General features: G+C 38.2%; 1 protein-coding gene across 1 annotated transcript in view; it reads right to left on the bottom strand.

Moving 5' to 3' along the window:
* Positions 1-18,702, bottom strand: part of ncanb (neurocan b) — a 110,822-nt gene that overhangs the window by 33,509 nt on the left and 58,611 nt on the right. Inside the window, exon 8 of the mRNA XM_052123733.1 lies at positions 16,531-16,647. Within this exon, the coding sequence (XP_051979693.1) occupies positions 16,531-16,647 (117 nt within the window). The remainder of the gene's footprint in view (positions 1-16,530; positions 16,648-18,702) is intronic.

The raw sequence follows: 18,702 nt of genomic DNA, 5'->3' as shown, positions 1-18,702 counted from the left end.
ACGTTTGCGAAAGACAAATTGGAACGAGAGTGGACCACCTGTGAATATCAAATCTTTGTACACACAGGGGAGAACAAGCCAAACATTTCTGCTGAAAATACATTCTAGACTCCGGCTGTTGCTTTAAGAATCAACAAGAGGGTGAGCTAATGATGTCAGAATTTGTATTTTTTGGGTAAACTATCCATTTAAAAGAAAAGTTCCCCCAAAAATGAATGTCACCACGTATGACATGTATGGCTTTCTTAAGCAGAAAACAAAAGGAGATTATTTAATCAATATCATAAAGAGTGTCATAAAAGTGAGTAACCCATTTTGTAAACCAAGCATAATTAATTAAGGAATTCAATATTTTAATGTCACGTTCACCTTTAAACTTCTATGATCAATTCATTTCATACGAAATGTCAAGTTTACATCACAGCTGTCAAGCTGAAATATCTTGAGATTTGCCAGCAATGTTTATGCAAATGAACTTTGTATGGTAAACTGGAAATTATATCACAAAGACTAAAAATCACAAACTCTCATATATAAAAATAGCCACACAGGTCAGTACAGTATACATAGTCACACATATTCTGAATCCAAAGGTTTTCATGTGCCTGCACCATCCCAAGCTTGAGGGCAAAATCAATTAAGACACAGCTGGCAAACGAGAACCTCTTGCCTTCCAAAAATGTGAGTGCATCTCCTGGGCTTCAAAGAGGGCAAAGGAAAAGGGCGGCAGGATCATCTCTACTTTGCCTGGAGTATGAAACATCTACAGTTGGATTAATGAGGTTTTAGTGAGAGAAGAAACATGCTGGGATGAAAAAGGGGCTCCTCTGTATCAAAGCAGCGCAGAGGCAGATGTTATCTTGAGACTAAGGGCCAACTGATTTCACACAGAATTGGCTTGTCTAGACACCCAGTCCTGAGATCATGTAGGGTGGATGACACATTCCTGCTTGTCTTGACTCATTAATACATCCCTGTAGCAACCTCCTCCAAATAAAGAGTCTTAAAAAATTCCTGTAGGAAATTTTCGAATTTTAATTTTTTAAACGTTGTCTCTAGATATTAAGACTTATTTTCAAAGAATATACTGTTTAATTGGTAACAATTAAAGAATTAAATGTTCTGTTCATTAACATAATATTTATAGCAACAACAAAAAAATTTGCCGAGTTTTATGCTTAAAACAAGAACAAACTGTTTGCCATTTGGGTAAGAAAAATTAACTTTTATAGTCTGAAAACAAATGTCTTTATCTTAAACAATTTTGCTTCTCAAGTAAATTAATCTGTGTTTTAAGAATGTTTCTTTTCTGGAATACAAGACAGAACAGTGTGTTGAACCCACACTGCTCAAATGAGCAACTCATAGATCTGTTAATAGCACACATTTTTAAATGGTCATGAAACACCAAAACATTTTGAAAATGTTGAGATGTTAACAGATAAGTACAGGTCGCACATCATTGAAAACAATTATAGAACTCATTAGGGGGAATTCACTTAGAATGAATTGCGCCCAGTAAAAGTGGCTTTTTGGTACATGCTGTCTGTGTTCTTTTAGCACCTGATTCACTAAAGGAATTATGCCAGATCAGACAATGGTGAAAATGCACCCACAAAATTGCTGCTGAACACAATTTGCATGTGGAGAATGCCACAGACCGCCGTATTTGACACACCCTGCAGGGACTATACATCATCACTTTGATCCAGACAGAAAATCATCTCTTAAACATGCCGAAAGTTCGATTGACATCACCGCAAATCTGGATATACACTCACTGGGCACTTTATTAGCAACACCTGTACACCTACTTACAGTATACACTGTACATTATCACTGTGATTATCTAATCAGCCAATCGTGTGGCAGCACTCCTGGGATTTTCACACACAACAGTCTGTAGAGTTTACTCAGAATGGTGCCAAAAACAAAAAAGATCCAGTGAGCGGCAGTTTTGCAGATGGAAACGCCTTGTTGATGAGAAAAGTTAACGGAGAAGTGGCCAGACTGGTTTTAGCTCACAGAAAGGCTACAGTAACTCAGATAACCACTCTGTACAATTGTAGTGAGCAGAATAACATCTCAGAATGCACAACACGTTGAACCTCGAGGCAGATGGGCTACAACAGCAGAAGACCACGTAAGGCACTTTATTAGGACCATAGTGTTCCTATAAAGTGCTCATTGAGTGTACACCAGGTTATAATGCCCTTCTCCATCATTTGATCAATATTTAATGATTTACATTTACTGCTGATATGATCAGTTAAAAACTTTCACAAACATCTCTTTTAAATAAAATGTATTGTATCACTTACATTAATTCGTGGTAATAGCGCAATCTAAATTAAGGCAGACCATTTTTGTGAATGAAGTGCAATCTACAATAGGCCTAATTTACATAAAAAGAAGGTGTGTTTGTGCGGAAAACAATGACAATGACTTAATTTAAATACTCAAGACGCAGTGCAATTACAGTGCTGATTACGGCAGCTTAAATAGATTGCAGGTGGTTAGAGAATAAGATGAAGGTTTTTTCGCATGGTATACGCGCAAAAGTGGCACAACTGTTTGATAAATCTGCCCCATTATGTTTACTGTTAAGGGTAGAGTGGTTAGTTATTTGTAAGCCATTTTGTTCTTCCTGTTTAAAAACTAAACTTAAAGTAACATCATAAAATATGAGGTATTGAATTGTGATTGCTAGAGTACGATAATATATCATTTGATTCTCATCATTTCTCCACCTGAAGGCTTCCATCCATTTCACTTCATTCTCAAAACTTTTAGCAAAATATCAAAACCTGTGATTTGCAAACTGTTCTATCACCTTCACTAACTTCTTATGTTCAAACTTTTGTCCCATGATTGATATACAGCAAAGTGCCCCAAAACTCTTGTTTCCTCTCATGTTTTTCAGCCGCCTTTATCGAGAGTGACTGAGTTGTTGTGCTTGACCCCCTCCCAGATTAGATAGGACATTCATCAGCAAGAGGGGCCACGTTGGAAAAACTCTGGCAGTATTTGTGCTGAAAACTTCAACAGTTTTACAATACGGCTGTGAGGGCAGCCATACCCATTCAACCCTGTCCCCAAAAGACAGAACCATCTGACATTGGCTTTTCTACACTGGGCCACACTCTTGAGTATTTTCTGCAGTTACCAAGGGCCGAAGGGAAGATGCTTAGTTTCACATTGACCAGATTTATGTTTTTAATTTCAGTGGCTGCTGGGACATTTGTAAATGATGTGCCAAATCAAATGTAAACAGACCTCCCTACCCTTTATAAATGACACCTTGAATGCAATCAACTATTTCATGATCAATGATCCATGAACATCCAATGTAGAATTTAATAAAGGGCCGATAAGAAGAAATAGATCAATACCACAAGCAACGACTTTCCCCCCAAAAAACACAAAATGCTCCCTCAGATTATATTTTATGATGCTGTGCTTCTGGGTTCAAATAATAATAACTGAAAATGTAAACGCCTCTGATCGGTGCCTCTATATCCTCGGGGTTAGCACCTCTAAGCATTTGCTGAAAGCCATCAAAGTCCTCCATCTCTTCCATGTAAACAGAAACTGAACCGTTGTACTGTGTGCTCCGCTGATTTGTGCTGACTCAGAAAGTACATCATGGGAGGTGACGACTGCAAAATACCTTTGATAAAAAGGAATATTTACCAAACAAAAGCACTAAAATGTATTTGTATTTTATATTCCACTCTAAATTTGGTTTTGTCCTTCCAAACTTTATGGAGTACACTAAGTCCCCCTAAGAAGCAAGGAGTTTAGGAGAGCCCTGAAGATGTATGATATCGACAAGACATCCCTGACATTTCCTTTAAGGATTAGAATTGTAGTTGTCAGTGGCGATGACATTCTAAACGAGCGCATTGAAATTCAGAGCTTTCAGTGACATTATTTTATTACTGTTTAACATTTTAAAGATAAATTACATTCTTTCAGAGGAGCGTGTATCCTATTTCTGTTGATTGTCTTATTCATAATTGCTTTGGCAGTTCAAGAATAGCTGTTTCAGAGTGGAGAGCTTTATGGAGTGCTTCTGGGAATGGGATAATCTGCAAAAGCGAGCAGTGGATGAGAAAACAAAAACTGAACAATATATACTGTAAATCCTAATATATACAATTAAGGGACGAACTAAAGCATCCTAGCCAAATGAAGCCTGCATTTATATTATGCGTGGCGTCATTTCTAGATGCTTCTAACTATGCAAGCTTGATTTCTACTGTTGTTGCATTTCAAAATCTGCGAGACAACAATTCATAACACAATGTATGTACATTTTGCATTGTCAACATTGCAACAAGGGGCGATATAGTTTACATTTACAAAAGCAGATGCTTTTATCCAAAGTGACTAAGTGACAGTGCACTCATTACAGGGACAGTCCCCCCAGAGCAACCTGGAGTTAAGTGCCTTGCTCAAGGACACAATGGTGGTGGCTGTGGGGATCGAACCAGCAACCTTCTGATTACCAGTTATGTGCTTTAGACCACTATGCCACCACTACTCCACACGGTGAGATTTCTCTTTCGATTCAACTACTGTCTTGGTGGAACAACAGCTTGAAGAGAATATTGCCGAACAAGGAAGTTAAAGTCAATGTATTTATAGGAATTTGCACTGAAAAATAACAAATCTAGTTTGGGACAGAGTTTCTGAATATAACTCTATCGCCCCCTTGAGTACTGAGGTTTATTCACGCACTCTTCAGTAACTGCATTCAGTGCGGCCTGTGGTGCGACTCAGCGAAACGGTCGGAGTTTAACTGAATGGGACATTTAAACGTGTCATTCAGATATCATGATGCAGATTGTGAACTTTAAGGGGCACATGTGCCAACAGAGCAACCACCATAACATGGGAAATCGGCATGCTGCTTCCGAATTTTCATGTACTGTGAAATTGACCCTATATTTCCCACGTAAGACATTATTGCATAAATTCAAACATGTTCACCTTTTCCTATGGAAACCAGGAATGAATCACATAAACAATGGAGACATTCAGAGGTTATAACATAATTTTTTACTCCACTGACATTCAAATTTAGGGTTGGGGTTTGGGTTAGAGAGTACGGTTAATAAAATATGCGCCCTTGTTGACTGTATTACATTATTTACAACTAAAAACAACTAGCTTTTGCTGCCACCATTTGGACATTTCATCTTAACAACACTTCCAGCTTTGGCCACTGGGAGCAGCAGTTAGAATTTCGGTAAGCACAGACCGATTTCAGTACTGAGGTTTGTTAGACCCAAAGTAATGCAAGAACAAACTTGTACAACTGGCAAGGATTGGGCAAGTGCTTGCAAGTGGCCTTAAGTGTTACGGACGTAGTTCTGTTTGGATCTTAATCTATTGCAAATGATTATTATAAATATGATATGTTTTAATTTGAATATAACCCCTTTTTCACAGGCACACAATCATCTTTGCAGGATCAGAGCGTAAGAGTCAGAGCTTAGTGAGCTATTGGCGAGCCACTTCAGGTTTGGTCTTAAAATTTCAGGGCACAGTGTTTCATTTATATGCTTGGTCTTTAAAGAATAAGTTCACCCAAAAATAAAAATTCTGAAAATTCTTACTCATTTATTTGACTGAGACACTTTTTTTCCTCTTTTTTTTTTCTACATTTTTGGGTGAACTAACCCATTAATACCCAGTATCTGTATGCTGTTTCCATTCTGTGTGTTCTGAATGCCCATCATGGACTTCAAAAAATGTATATGATAGATCAAAAAAGGTCCTTATCATGGAATAAAAATAACACTTCATTAATAAAAATCTTGTTTTGATCAATAATGTTTTTGAAGATACCAATGTTTGCATGCCATGTATTGTGGGTGAAGGGAATGCAAGAATATGTCAGTAAAAATTACATATCTGCACAATTAGAGCTGGCCACTCTTGAGAGCCAAGTGTTACGAATGCAGACCAACTTCAACATGCATCAATAACACCCTGACATTTCTTAATTTAAATGATCTCAGACCACTGACATTTACAGGCACGCTGAGAGATTGATAGATTCGGATTCGCAAACGACAATGGGTATGCTTTAGCCGATAAAAATAATTTTGTTATTGATAGTTTTGAGATACAAACAGACATCCATAGGCAGATAGTATGAATATGGAAGGTAGACCTCAAGGTTTACTGCAGTTACAATGGTTATTTTTTCATGATCAAATTTAATTATGATATATTAGATGTTTCACTAGTGACAAGCATGAAATTGACTTTTTTTCCCCCTATCTGCTGCCTTTGAAAACACTGGTCAGGATACTCGGTAGTGAAGGGCTTGGGATTATGTACGTTATTGTGGTGCTATCAGCATATAAATGCAGTCAGGACACATTGCAGCTCCAGAGTGATGGCATTTGCAGCTCAGATGACAGGTTCAAAAAAGATTTTTCCTGGACCTGTGTTCCCAAGAAGCAAATATGCAGCCAACCAAGCAACTGCCATTACATGGAAAATCGGCATGCTGTTTCCGAATTTTCATGTACCCTAAAATTGACGACTGATAGAATTTTTACTCCACTGATGGTGTGGTGCAGGGTTGGGGTTTGGGGGGGGTAGAGTTAATAAAATATGCATTCCTGTTGACAGATTTACATCATTTACAACTAAAAACAACAGGCTTTTGGCGCCAACCTTTGGACCTTTCAGCACTTCCAGTTACAGCCACTGGGGCAGTAATTAAAATTTCGGTAAGCACAGACCAATTTCAGCAGCAGAACTTTCCTCCTCCTGTTGATGAATTTACAGTTTGATCAGTCTGACAGTTTTCAGGGGTATTACCGAGGTCTTTGAAGTGTATCAAATCAAATTAATGTTTGGATGAAAACAACAGGAAGGCTTATAATGATGGTCTAGGTAGGATATTAAGCACTATGTTTTCAGCCCAGGGCAGCATCTCTGTGAGCTGAAGCTAGTGAGTATCCAGGCCACTCCTGACAGGGCTAGTGCAACAATTTGGGGAGCATTGCAGAAGCTAATGAGCAGAGGTGTCACAAGACTCGCAACATTTCAAACTGTTGCTCCTCAGATCTGACAGTGTCTCTGTTCTCTCTGTGGCACGGGGAGGTCAAACTTGCTCTCAAAGCTGTTTTCAAACACAGAACAAGAGACAGAGAGGGGGAATGGAATAGAAGAATGCAATGTGGCGAAAGAGAGATGCAAGAGGGATAGAGTGAGATACAGCAGTCAGGGCAAAAGATTTCCCCAGACCAGACATTCTAGACAGCCAGAGGGCTTACGGAGCTGAGGCTAGATTCTGTAAAACCCTTCTAACCCTGACGGTGATTCAATCCACACGGCCTCTAGGATCTCACACAGGAATGAGGAGCTTTGCCATATTTCTGCAGGTTATAGAGAACGTGGGAAAATTTCCTGAAACCCAACAAAGCCCTAATCCATACTTGAGTTCAGACATTGCTCTCAAACACAGGTACTGTTTTATATAAAGACAAATGTACAGTATGAGCAAAAAGAGCCAACTTTCCTGCATCAAAATCAATCAAATATCAGCCGAAAAGTTAAACCTGGATCAGAAGAACAGGATCAAGAAAGCTGTGTTGCACATTGTTTCTCAATCCTGTTCTTAGGTGCCTCCCAGCACAGCTAATTTTGGAAGTCTCTGTTTTGGATGCTTTACATCCACCTACGCATTTTTTTGCCCACAAATGTCACTGTGCAAAGGTACATGTGATCCCAGCTTTAGAATTTGGCCAAAAGGCGAAAATAATGTTGCTGCCTACCTTTTGGAACTGCCATTGCATTGGGATTTTGCACATGAGGCCTGTCTATGTAGGCAGCTCACTAAATTGTAGAACAGAGCTCGTCATCACAAGTAAAACAATGCGAGCACAAAAGAAATGTACCAAACCAACACAAAAATTGCATGTGAAATTACACATTGGGTTTAACATTAGATTAGTGAGACTTAAAATGCACTGGAGGGTCCTCAAGGATAGGACTGAGAAACACTGGTATAAGCATACAACAGTATAAGCAGTGAAGGATTGCTCCATCCTTTAAATATCTTTGAGTTTTTTCCCCTTTCCTTTACACACTCTCTTTCTCTGTTCTTCCTCTGTGTTTCACGGACATTTATGATGAGCATTTGTGATTTACCGCAGAGTGGGCGAAAGCTCAAAACCCCGGCACACATTCACGTGATAGTGGTCCCGGTAGCTCTGAGATAAGAGACCCCCCACTCCCCCAACCCGTGATTCATTTCCAGAACTCATTCCCAGGACAACATGTCCTGCCTGCCAGAGTGATAAGAAGCTCCAACACCCAGGCGCTGACTTCATAGAAAATCAATTTGTCCCCAAATGTACAGTAAAAGACTGGGCTTTACAAATTCCATTCCCGTGCTGCTGCAGAGCACCATCACATAGAGGATGGATGGCATTGCTGAATCAGCAACCGGAGGCCTGCACACATTGGCTACATTCACACAGCAGAAGAATATATCTGTCAGTTCTGTTTTAGAGTGCTAAATGAATTGTGAACAACAACATGTATTGTGAAAAATGTAACTGAAATATGTTTACATTCACACAAAGTTCGGATATATACATTATACAAGAGTGACACTTGCATCCTTTAACTGAACTGACCTCAAATTTTCAGGAATTACACCAGTATTTTGAGAGCGAGTTCAACAAACTTGTATTGTCTAAACGAAAAATTGACATTTAACAACTTCGCACTGTCAAATCATAAAATGATATCCTGAGCAATCTGCTTCTTCCACTTTTATGGTCTGTACCTACCGTAACACAAATGCTAGTCTTTACACATACAGTGGCAAGAAAAAGTATGTTTGGTGTAGTATGAGTTACTGGCATTTGTGTAAATTTGTCTTAAAATCTAGTTTGACCATCTAAGTTACAACAATGAAAAAACATAATCTGTTTTAACTATTAACACAAATTGTTGTATTTTGTACATACTGAATAAATCATTCAAACGTTCACAGTGCAGGTTGGAAAAAGTATGTGAACCCCCTAGGCTAATACCGTTCAGGAATTTTCAAACATGGATTCCAATTAATGAAAAGAGATTGGAGGTGTGGGTTAGAGCTACTTTGACTTATAAAAAGCACTCAAACAATTTTAAGTTTGCTATTCGCTAGAATAATTTGCAGATGTGGTCCATGCCTCGCAAAAAAAGAGATCTCAGAAGACCTACGATCAAGAATTGTTGCTTTACATGAAGCTGGAAAGGGTTACAAAGTTATCTTGAAGAGTTTAGATATTCATCTGTCCACAGTTACACAAATTGTCAATAAATTAAGACAATTTAGTACTGTGGCTACTCTCCCTAGAAGAGGCTGTCCAGGCAAGATGACTCAAAGGGCACCCCGCAGAATGTTCAATGAGGTAAAAAAGAACCTTAGAGTGACAGCTAAAGACTTAAAGACAATCTTTTAAAAGCATTTGAAGCCACTGTCTGTTAATTAAGATATGATGGATGAACTTGCACCTTAATTGAACTCATTTATTAAATACCATCATGTCAATTAAAATAAGACTTTTTAATGTTATGTACAGGACAATTGGAGAGTCACACCTGTTAGTAAATATGGTTGTCGATCCAAAACACTGACTAAGTACAGTTACAGGCGCAGTTATAATCGAGCTGTATAAAGCTGGTTTTCGCGTAGTACAGCTTGTCTTCATATGTCTTCCCAAATATACATGACCCAATGTGTAATTAAATATTTAAAGGAAGGACATAAGCTGAGGAAACATTTAAAACATGTCACACAACAACACACACAAAACGTCGAGGCAAATTGCGGTTCGATTACAGTGAATACATGTTGGACAAAACTGAGCTATTATTGAATTATCATGGTCTGAGTCCGCAAATATCGTGACATTAAATGGCTTTATAAAAAGACACTGAAATGTAACTTTTAAAGTGCATGTAAACATACTGACAGTATGAACATAGCTATATCTACGTCAACTTTCATCAGTATTGCTTTATCTGCAGTGTAAACTGTAGCAATGTGGCTGTCTTTTGTTGTTGTTTTTAGGCAGCCAACTTCATAACAGCACATTAATCTCTGAAAGTGTGTTTCTTTTTGCTCCGCCTCTAACAGTCCTGTTGGGCTGCCAACTGGGCCGCCCTCTACCTGTCTTTGCCAATATTAGTTTGATGGACCAGATGGACCTGAGGATGTTTGTGCACACCGGTCTGCTCTGACAGACTGAGGGTGCTCAGGTCCACATAGCCCCTTGTGCTGGAATACTTGTCATCAAATGAAGAATGATTCTCAATGATTTGTTGATCACTTCTCCATGCAGGATGGAATGTGCCAAGGGATGATTTAATGAGCTGCTGATGGCAGGCAGGGCCGATCATCTCCCTTAAAGAGCAGCTGTGCACAGGAGGATTGGCTTGCCCACATAGACTATCAATCACCGGGCACACCATTGTGTGTCTGCAGTGGGCTGCAGTTTTCTCTTGGGAAATGTTGAATAAGAAAGTTGCTCTCAAATCCACAGCCCTGGGGTTTCAGGGCAAAAATATTAGTAGGGCAAACTTCATTCATCTTTCAAATGCTATTAAGGAGGCTGATGTCATTGCAATAGCACCAGTCACTGGCACCCCTTATTAGAACATTGAAGTGTTTATTGTGGTATGTTAAAGGAGTAGTTCACCCAAAATGGAAAATTCTGTCATAGTTTAAAGTACACCCTCATGTTGTTTCGAAAAGCAAAAAGCTTAAGTTTCCAATGTAAAGGTTAAACCCATATTGTTATGACATGACACATAGTTCTTAGTGCAACATCATCCATCCATCCATCGTCAACCGCTTATCCTGTGTACAGGGTCGCGGGTAGTGCAACATCATTTGTACATAATTTAAACTATGTTTCTTTGCATTTTTAATTCCTGAAAAAAAATAAATAGGTTGGAAAATTATGAGTATGTTCTACTCACATTAAGAAATCTGGACTGTTTCACATTCCCACAACCACAATGCAACGTTTTGAAAATGTTCAATAAAACATAAATTTGTTAGCTGGGATGCTGGTTTGTAAATGTGTTTGCATGTATTCCAATATACAGTATTGCATGTTTGCTGGTGTAGAGGGACCGAACAAAGCTGTGGAGGAAGTGCATACAAGGTTAAAGGTGGAGAAAATATATGGAGTCAACGAAACATATTACTGGAGAAAAAGGCTTTGGGGACAGAAGGGTTGCTTTCACTCCATTTTGGCAGTGCACTGCAATTTTCATACATTCTCTCTGGCAAATAACAACAGGCCAGAGGGGAGAAGGGTCAGGGGAGCAGTACTAAGAAAGAGAATGGAGTAGTACTGAAGTGAAAGAGAAAGACTGAGTGAGATAAATCTATATATTAGAAGTGGAAATACTATATAATATATATTTAGAAAGCAGAGAGTTCTGGCTCTAAAATCTGATTGGATTTTAGACACTGAAAAAAAGCTGATACACACAGAACTGTGACCACGCTTTAAATTGAGTTCTTAATTAATGCAACAAGTTGCTTGGCAACTAAAAGCAGCCTACAGCTAATGAACAATTTTACTTGGCAGAAGAATTCTTTATTACTGTATCTTGGCTTGACAAAACCAACATTCTGTTATTCTACAGATATGGTTAAGAGTTTTTCAAAATCCCAAAACTAAGACCAACATTTCTGATAGTAACTCAGATTCTAAAGCTTTCAAGCTAAATTCTTCAAACTTGGCACAGTCCTTCAGCCTGTTGCTATGTCTTTTTTTCTAATTGATCATAATAACGGTTTTCCTGCTTACAAAATCCTAGAAAACCCATAGACTTGATGGAATATTGAAATGGACCAAGACCATCCATCCATCCATCCATCCATCCATCCATCTTAATCTGAACATTGGTTTAATAAACATTGTTTCTGCCACCATTATACAACAACTTGAGACAATGTAAGTAAGAAAGTACTGTGTTGGAACCATGGAACAGTAATGGTAACAAATGGCAATACCATGGTACTCATAGATCTGTATATACCATGTTACTAAATGATTACCATATTCATATACCATGGTATTTGCTTGGTATTCAAATGTATTTCTAAAGGGGAAAGAAAACAACAAAAAAAAAACATGGTATTCCCATGTTCAAACATCCATGGTAGTACCATGGTGTTTGGTTTTTAGTGGGGGTTACTGTGATTTTAGCACCATTAAGGGTGTTTTTAGAATTTTACTTCATATTGTGCCTAGAAATACCCTTTAACTGGGGTAAAATTGTAACTCTAGACCTCTCATGGCTTATTGCTTCAATATACAGGTACAGTATACCCTAATAGTAAATAATGGCATCATAACATTAATGGTAAATAATAGAAATCCAAAAATGCACTCCAAATGACACTTATACTTATATGACTCTTATAGACTCATTCTAAATCCATCCAATGAAAATGTAACCCTTTCAAGTGTATATGATTTGTGGGTGAGATTAAATTGCTTCTAAGGCTACACATATTGACTGCCTGAAACAAACTGAATGGGTATTGACACTGAATCAAATGGGAGAGCATTGAATCAATAAACATCAGTCTGGCTTACCTTTCCTTGAATAGGAAAAACAAAATGAGTCAGAGTTTGTGTGCGACAGAGAAAGCATTTTAGTAAGCCTTGACCCTAAAACTGTATTTGCACTATCCAGCTCCAATAGAAACATTAGCTATTTCTGTTGCAACCTGAATAAATCTGATGAACAGCATTAGTATTTTTTTAATTGTTTTAATAAAACAATAAACCTCCCATTTGCTATTTGCATACATGTGACCCATAAGTCATTCAGTAACCTCCACTTTCATTAGTAGATCTCAGTACGGTTTATTTACGGTTTAGCTTAATGGACCTTAAACTCTAAAATGTAGAGAATGAACTCAAGAGATGAATACCATCAGCTTAATTGTTAGTTAATGTTAGGAAGAACATTTTCCAAATAATTCCACCAATAACAAAATTAAGGGAGTATGTAAATAGATGTTTATGTCCCTCCTGTTTATTAATGTTAACTGATGCTGTGACTATCAATTATGACAGAATATAAGACCAAATCCAAACGAAAACATTTTAATTTGAAAAGGCATTTATTTCCCTACGTTTATGCCTCTCATCCAAACTGGAACTGAAAATTAAGTGGCTTTGGAAAACATTTATCGATTACTTCTGTTGTTTTATGGTGTTTTCTGTCCTTTCTGACTATGAAGACTTTTTCAAATGTTTCCTTTTGCGTTACATCAAAAAAAGAAAGTCATACAGGTTTGGAATGACACTATGACAGAATTATCCTTTTTGTGCTATTCTTTAAAGTTGTATATTACCTAGAAAATGTCTTTATTTCTGTTCTTTCTCATCATATGTCTGAAATCAGGAAGCTTTGAATTTTGAGTTGTATCTCATACTTATGCCCAATTATGGACAGCAATCCAAAACCCTGAACATATTTCCACACCATTCCTGTACATCAAATGGATGTGTAAACTCTTCAACAGTTCTGTAAATCATTCAACATCACCAAACTATGGATGTGTCTGAATCCAGTCTGATTGAGAGACCCATAGAGGTTGATGGACAGGCTTGTCTTTTGTTGTTGGCATGTGGTGCATGTGAAGAAAGTGATCTTGTCCCTGCAGTAAGCCTCTCTGTTCTTCTCATAAATGTTTCAATTGCCCGGCAGATGCACAGTCAATAAATTATGCAAGGATCCTAAATGCCTCTTCCCAAATAATTGCTGAGCACAAGCATAGTCCCAAAGGATGGTGGCCAAGGATATCCTGTTGCAGCATCATACATAGCCACAGAGTACAGTGAAAAACAATGCACATTAAAAATTTCTTACAAAGATAGAAAGAATTTTTAATTTTCTGAAGAAATTGGTAAAGTATCAGTCTGTACTTACCGAAATTTGAACCACTGCCAGTGGCTGAAGCTGGAAGTTTTGTTTACCAGTTTCAGGGTGAAACATCCACAGGGTGGCACCAAAGGTGAGTTGTAGTTATAGATGTAAATGATGCAATACAGTCAACAGAACTCCTTATTTTATTAACCATATGCCTTTACCCTAACCCCAACCCTAAATCATACTGTCAGTGGATTAAAAATGAAAAAAATGCAACTAACAAATTACACTTTCCATTGTTAATGTAGTTATTTCCTGGTTTCTTCAGGATCGGAACCCATGTCTCCGAAATTTCCACAGGAGATCTGTATTGCCACTAATAGGTAATCATGATTGAATTGATACAAAAATATTTGATGTTGGATGCCTATAATCAATAATTTGGAAGAATATGGTAGATTATAGGTTACATGAACATTTGGAAACAGCATGTTCATTTCCCACCCCAAAGTCTCAATGATATTCTGGTAAGAAGATGTGTGCCTGGGTGCCTCCTTCAATGCAAGTTCATTAGAATATTTTCTTTTTCCACTTCAACATCCACCAGGAAAAATCATCATTCTTTCAAGATCGCTTAGAAATGTAATAACACAAGACATACAATTTTAGGTAGCATTCATTTTTGTAGCACAAAGTTTGAATATGAGCAGTAGTAATTGGCAAGCACCACTAAAATATAATGACATAATTCATTACTCTCTCTTCTATGTTGACTGAAGAGTTTGCGTGTTAGGTCAGTACTAATCTAGTCAAAAGTTTGCAATAATATGCAATTGACCCAGTGCCTTTGGCTGTCACTAATATAACACTCACCACTTTCCAAAATTACTTCACAAACGCTATGCTTATAGCCAGGAAAAAACAATTACTACACCACCTCAAGGAACTTTCGATGCCTAAAAATGCCAAAATTCATAAACACCAAATCGTTTTCTTGAAAACCATTTCAGTCAGAAACCTAAAATGAACCCCTAAGGCTGTGCACAATGGTAAACAAATCTGAATTTGTGATTTGAATCCATAAATTGGTTTACAAATGATTATCCTATACTGCAGTTGTTAGCATTACTTCGTACTGGCTAAAGTGCTACTGACCAATCAACCATTTGTTGTGGTTTAGCATAATTCACATATCGACTCTGCGGTTACCATGTGAAAACATTGATAATGAGACATGGGATAATACAGCTCTGCTAACCTTTGACCTCTCTACCAATACACAGATGTGACCTCTCACATCTTGACGCCTTTTCCATCATGCTTCAGTAATGACACCTTATAATGGCTTCTGCTCTGTTTCCATTATAATGGTCATGATAACCATAAAAGCAGCAAGCCCTCCTAAACCATTGGTAGAATTGTAAATAGATGAATCATAGGGTGAAAGTTTAGATCTCAAATTTACTGTGAAAGGTTTTTGACAATGCAAAACCCGTCAACATGACCCTAAATCTAAGGCCACACCTACATTTTCGGTTGAAAACGCATTGATTTTGCTACGTTTATGCCAAACTGAAGCTGAATGTTCCTCCACTGAAAATGGAGACTTTCAAAAATTCTCTCAAGTGTAGCATACCTTGGAAAACGATTTCAAAACCAAAACTTGTTAGTGTGAAAATAGCCATAGTACGAACAGTTCATTAATAATACCGAGGGCCAATTTTCAATATCCAACCAAATGCTGAAAAATCAAGTCCTGTCTTCCATTATTTCCCACTGAATATTCAGTTTTACTCAGATATACTGTATGTCAAATTATGGAAGTATACGATTTTAGTTTGTACATGTCTCTTTTTTTTGTCTCTTTGTCTACCTCCATATGTCCCTTTGTTTTATTTCTACAGCACAGCCTGGCCCTCTTGTTCTGAGTGTGCACTCATTTTCTCAAAACACTGCCAAACTCCAGAGCAGCTCCCCCTTCACCTGCTCCTGTTCTTGTCTGACAGAGAAGAACGAGCTGTGTTCAGCCCTGTCAGATCATGCAGCCACTTCCTGTACAAGCCAATGCGTCGTTTGCTCTCAGGTCTCTCTGCCACTGTAAACCATCTACTTTGCAGAGCTTCCATCGAACATGCCACATCGACTGGCTAAACACAACAATACAAACTGATGTTCCATGAAACATCAAAGTATCATTTTTTTTTTTAAGAATCTTTATGCTGCTCAATGTCACTGGCAATAATGCACCATTTTTAATACATATGCAAGTTAGGTGCAAGCTTCAGTGGAAGTGAAGATTATTAGTGATTAATGAATTTCAGTTTTCAAAAATGTATGCTTTTCTGTTCCACAGAAGAAGAAAAAAACAGCATATGGGCAGGTAACTACAAAAAGGGCAAGTAAATAATGATCACATTTTCACTTTTGGGTGAACTGTCTCTGTAATTATCATATTCATTGTTTCTACCATAGGCATCAAAGATATAACCAAGCAGTTTTGTTTCTAATTTTAGCCCTCTTCATAATTCAGGCCAAGTGACTCTTTCAAAAGTCCTTGACCTCATATGCCCTGACCCTTGCCCTCTCTCTTAATCCACTCACCGATCTCACAGCTCTCTCCAGAATAGCCCTGAGGGCAAAGGCAACTATAACCCTCTCCCTCAGTCAGACAGCTCCCACCATGCAGGCACGGGTTGGTCTGGCAAGGATCATCCTCAGCTGCAGAGAGAGTAAAAAACAAGGAAATGAATCAGACAGGTTTAAAACATCCGAGGACATACGTAAACCTTCAAGGCTACAGTTCAAAGAAAGGAACTGTAAGAAAAGAGCAATTCCAACAATCAGGTTTGTAGGGCAGTAGAACAATGCAAAATGCTGCCATGCAGCCATGGCCTAGTGGTTGGTGGATGTGCTCCAGACACATTCAGTACATTTACATGCATTTTAAAAGTTTGATTTCAGTAGGACTAAAACAATACTTCGTCTTTTTAAAACACTTAAAGGTCGAAACGTATGACTTTTGGCCACCGCATAGCCACCGCGCGGTCATGTTGAAAATGCTTATAGTGCGTTCCTGTGTTAGCGTGGCGGGAACAAACCTCAGTACTCAAGGGGGTGATAGAGTTTCCTTTAAACATATGAGCCATTAAATTGCATGTGCTATTTTTCTGGTATGTTGCTATAAATATATTTACTATAACTTACTTGCTCATCATATTCTCTTAAAACTGTTGCTCCGTAATGTCAGCAGTTGGCTTGAAAGAGAAAACTCACCATAGAAGAAATTCACTGTAGAAGGGGACAGTTCACACTAATCTCGCTATAGCGCCCCCTTGCGGCAATTCTGAGAATGCAACTTGTTTTTGCATTGGGTTGTGAATTGTGCATTTTGGAATGTAACAATGTGTGAAATCGAGTTTGTGTAGCACGCTGCTTCTGTTTTCATGTACATGCGTAAAGTTTGTTTTGGTCTTAAGTCCAACTGAAATCGAATCAGAGGCGTTAGCCTCTGCGTTGTGTATACTATGAAAGTCAGAGATGACGTGTGATGTGTATTTAACCCTGAAGTAAAAAGCAACACAAACAAGGTGGAGGTATCATGGTGAACGCTATGAACGCACATTTTAGGATGGATGAGGAGAATCACTCGTGTTGTTGCAACTGAAAGAGCTGAACATTGTTAAAAACATTGACGGACCAAAAACAAGAAACTGCTAATTTTCTTAGAAAGACTAAATTTGTCTTATCAACCAATCAGATTTTAGGGTTAGGATTGGTTAGGGAAGAGTTACACTTGGGGCTTCATTGGGGCTTAAACAACATTATAATCAACCTATAACTTTCATCTGACTTTAGAGTTAATGTTAGTTAATGGTTAGGGTTCGGTTAGTGATAGAGTTAGGAATATGTTTCTAAACATACTGATCCAGGGTTACAGTTAGGGATACACAATTACTTCCTGGTTCGCATAGGACCAGTACCCGTGTCTCAGTGGCACTATGGAGAAATGTTTTCAAACTTGAAATTATGCAAAAACTGTCTGATTGTGTATGGTGATTCTCAGTAATTCGGCTGAATGGGATTGATTTCCTGATACACAAACTATCGGAAGCAACATAACGATATCCTGTGCGATCATATTGAAAAAACTTGAGGGTTAAATTCGCAATAGAACTCTGCACAGCTTCCACTTTCCCAACTGTAAGAGGGAAAAAACCTAGGGGAGCCAGAGCGCATGACTTTCCACAAGGTGAGAGATTAGCACAAGTTTGATGTCATCCCCCGTTCATCATGACAGATGCTCCGCAGGGAAGGACAATGCGATTCACCATGTCTGTCTCTGATGATCCGAGTCTTCATAAATTACCCAATCATTGCCTACAGTAGTGCTGCACATTTTCGTCTATTTTTATGGCACATTATCATACTGTTCCCGGGTCATAAACACACTTTATTCCTGTGAGCTATAACTCTTGACAAACTTGTGCATAGTAATGTTTTGAGGTGTGGCGCTAAATGGAAATTTTTTATAGATTAAGTCATATTTACATCTGAGTTATGGATGGGGGAACTTTAGCAAGGACGTCGTCTCAGCGCGCGACTACTGCTTTGCTCTGGAAATTGATTAATTGCTGTTTTATAATCTGTTTCTAACCACAAGACACAATCTGACAGTGCATCAAACACACAGCGTCTCCTCCAGTATAATTCCAAACACGTAATTATTTACAGCAGGGGAGATAAATCTCAACAAAGATTGAAAAAAAAGCCTTT

The sequence above is a fragment of the Xyrauchen texanus genome, chromosome 50, assembly GCF_025860055.1.
Source record: "Xyrauchen texanus isolate HMW12.3.18 chromosome 50, RBS_HiC_50CHRs, whole genome shotgun sequence".
Taxonomy (NCBI): Eukaryota; Metazoa; Chordata; class Actinopteri; order Cypriniformes; family Catostomidae; genus Xyrauchen; species Xyrauchen texanus.
The sequence above is the reverse complement of the archived record's forward strand: the minus strand, read 5'-3'. Positions and strand labels throughout refer to the sequence as shown.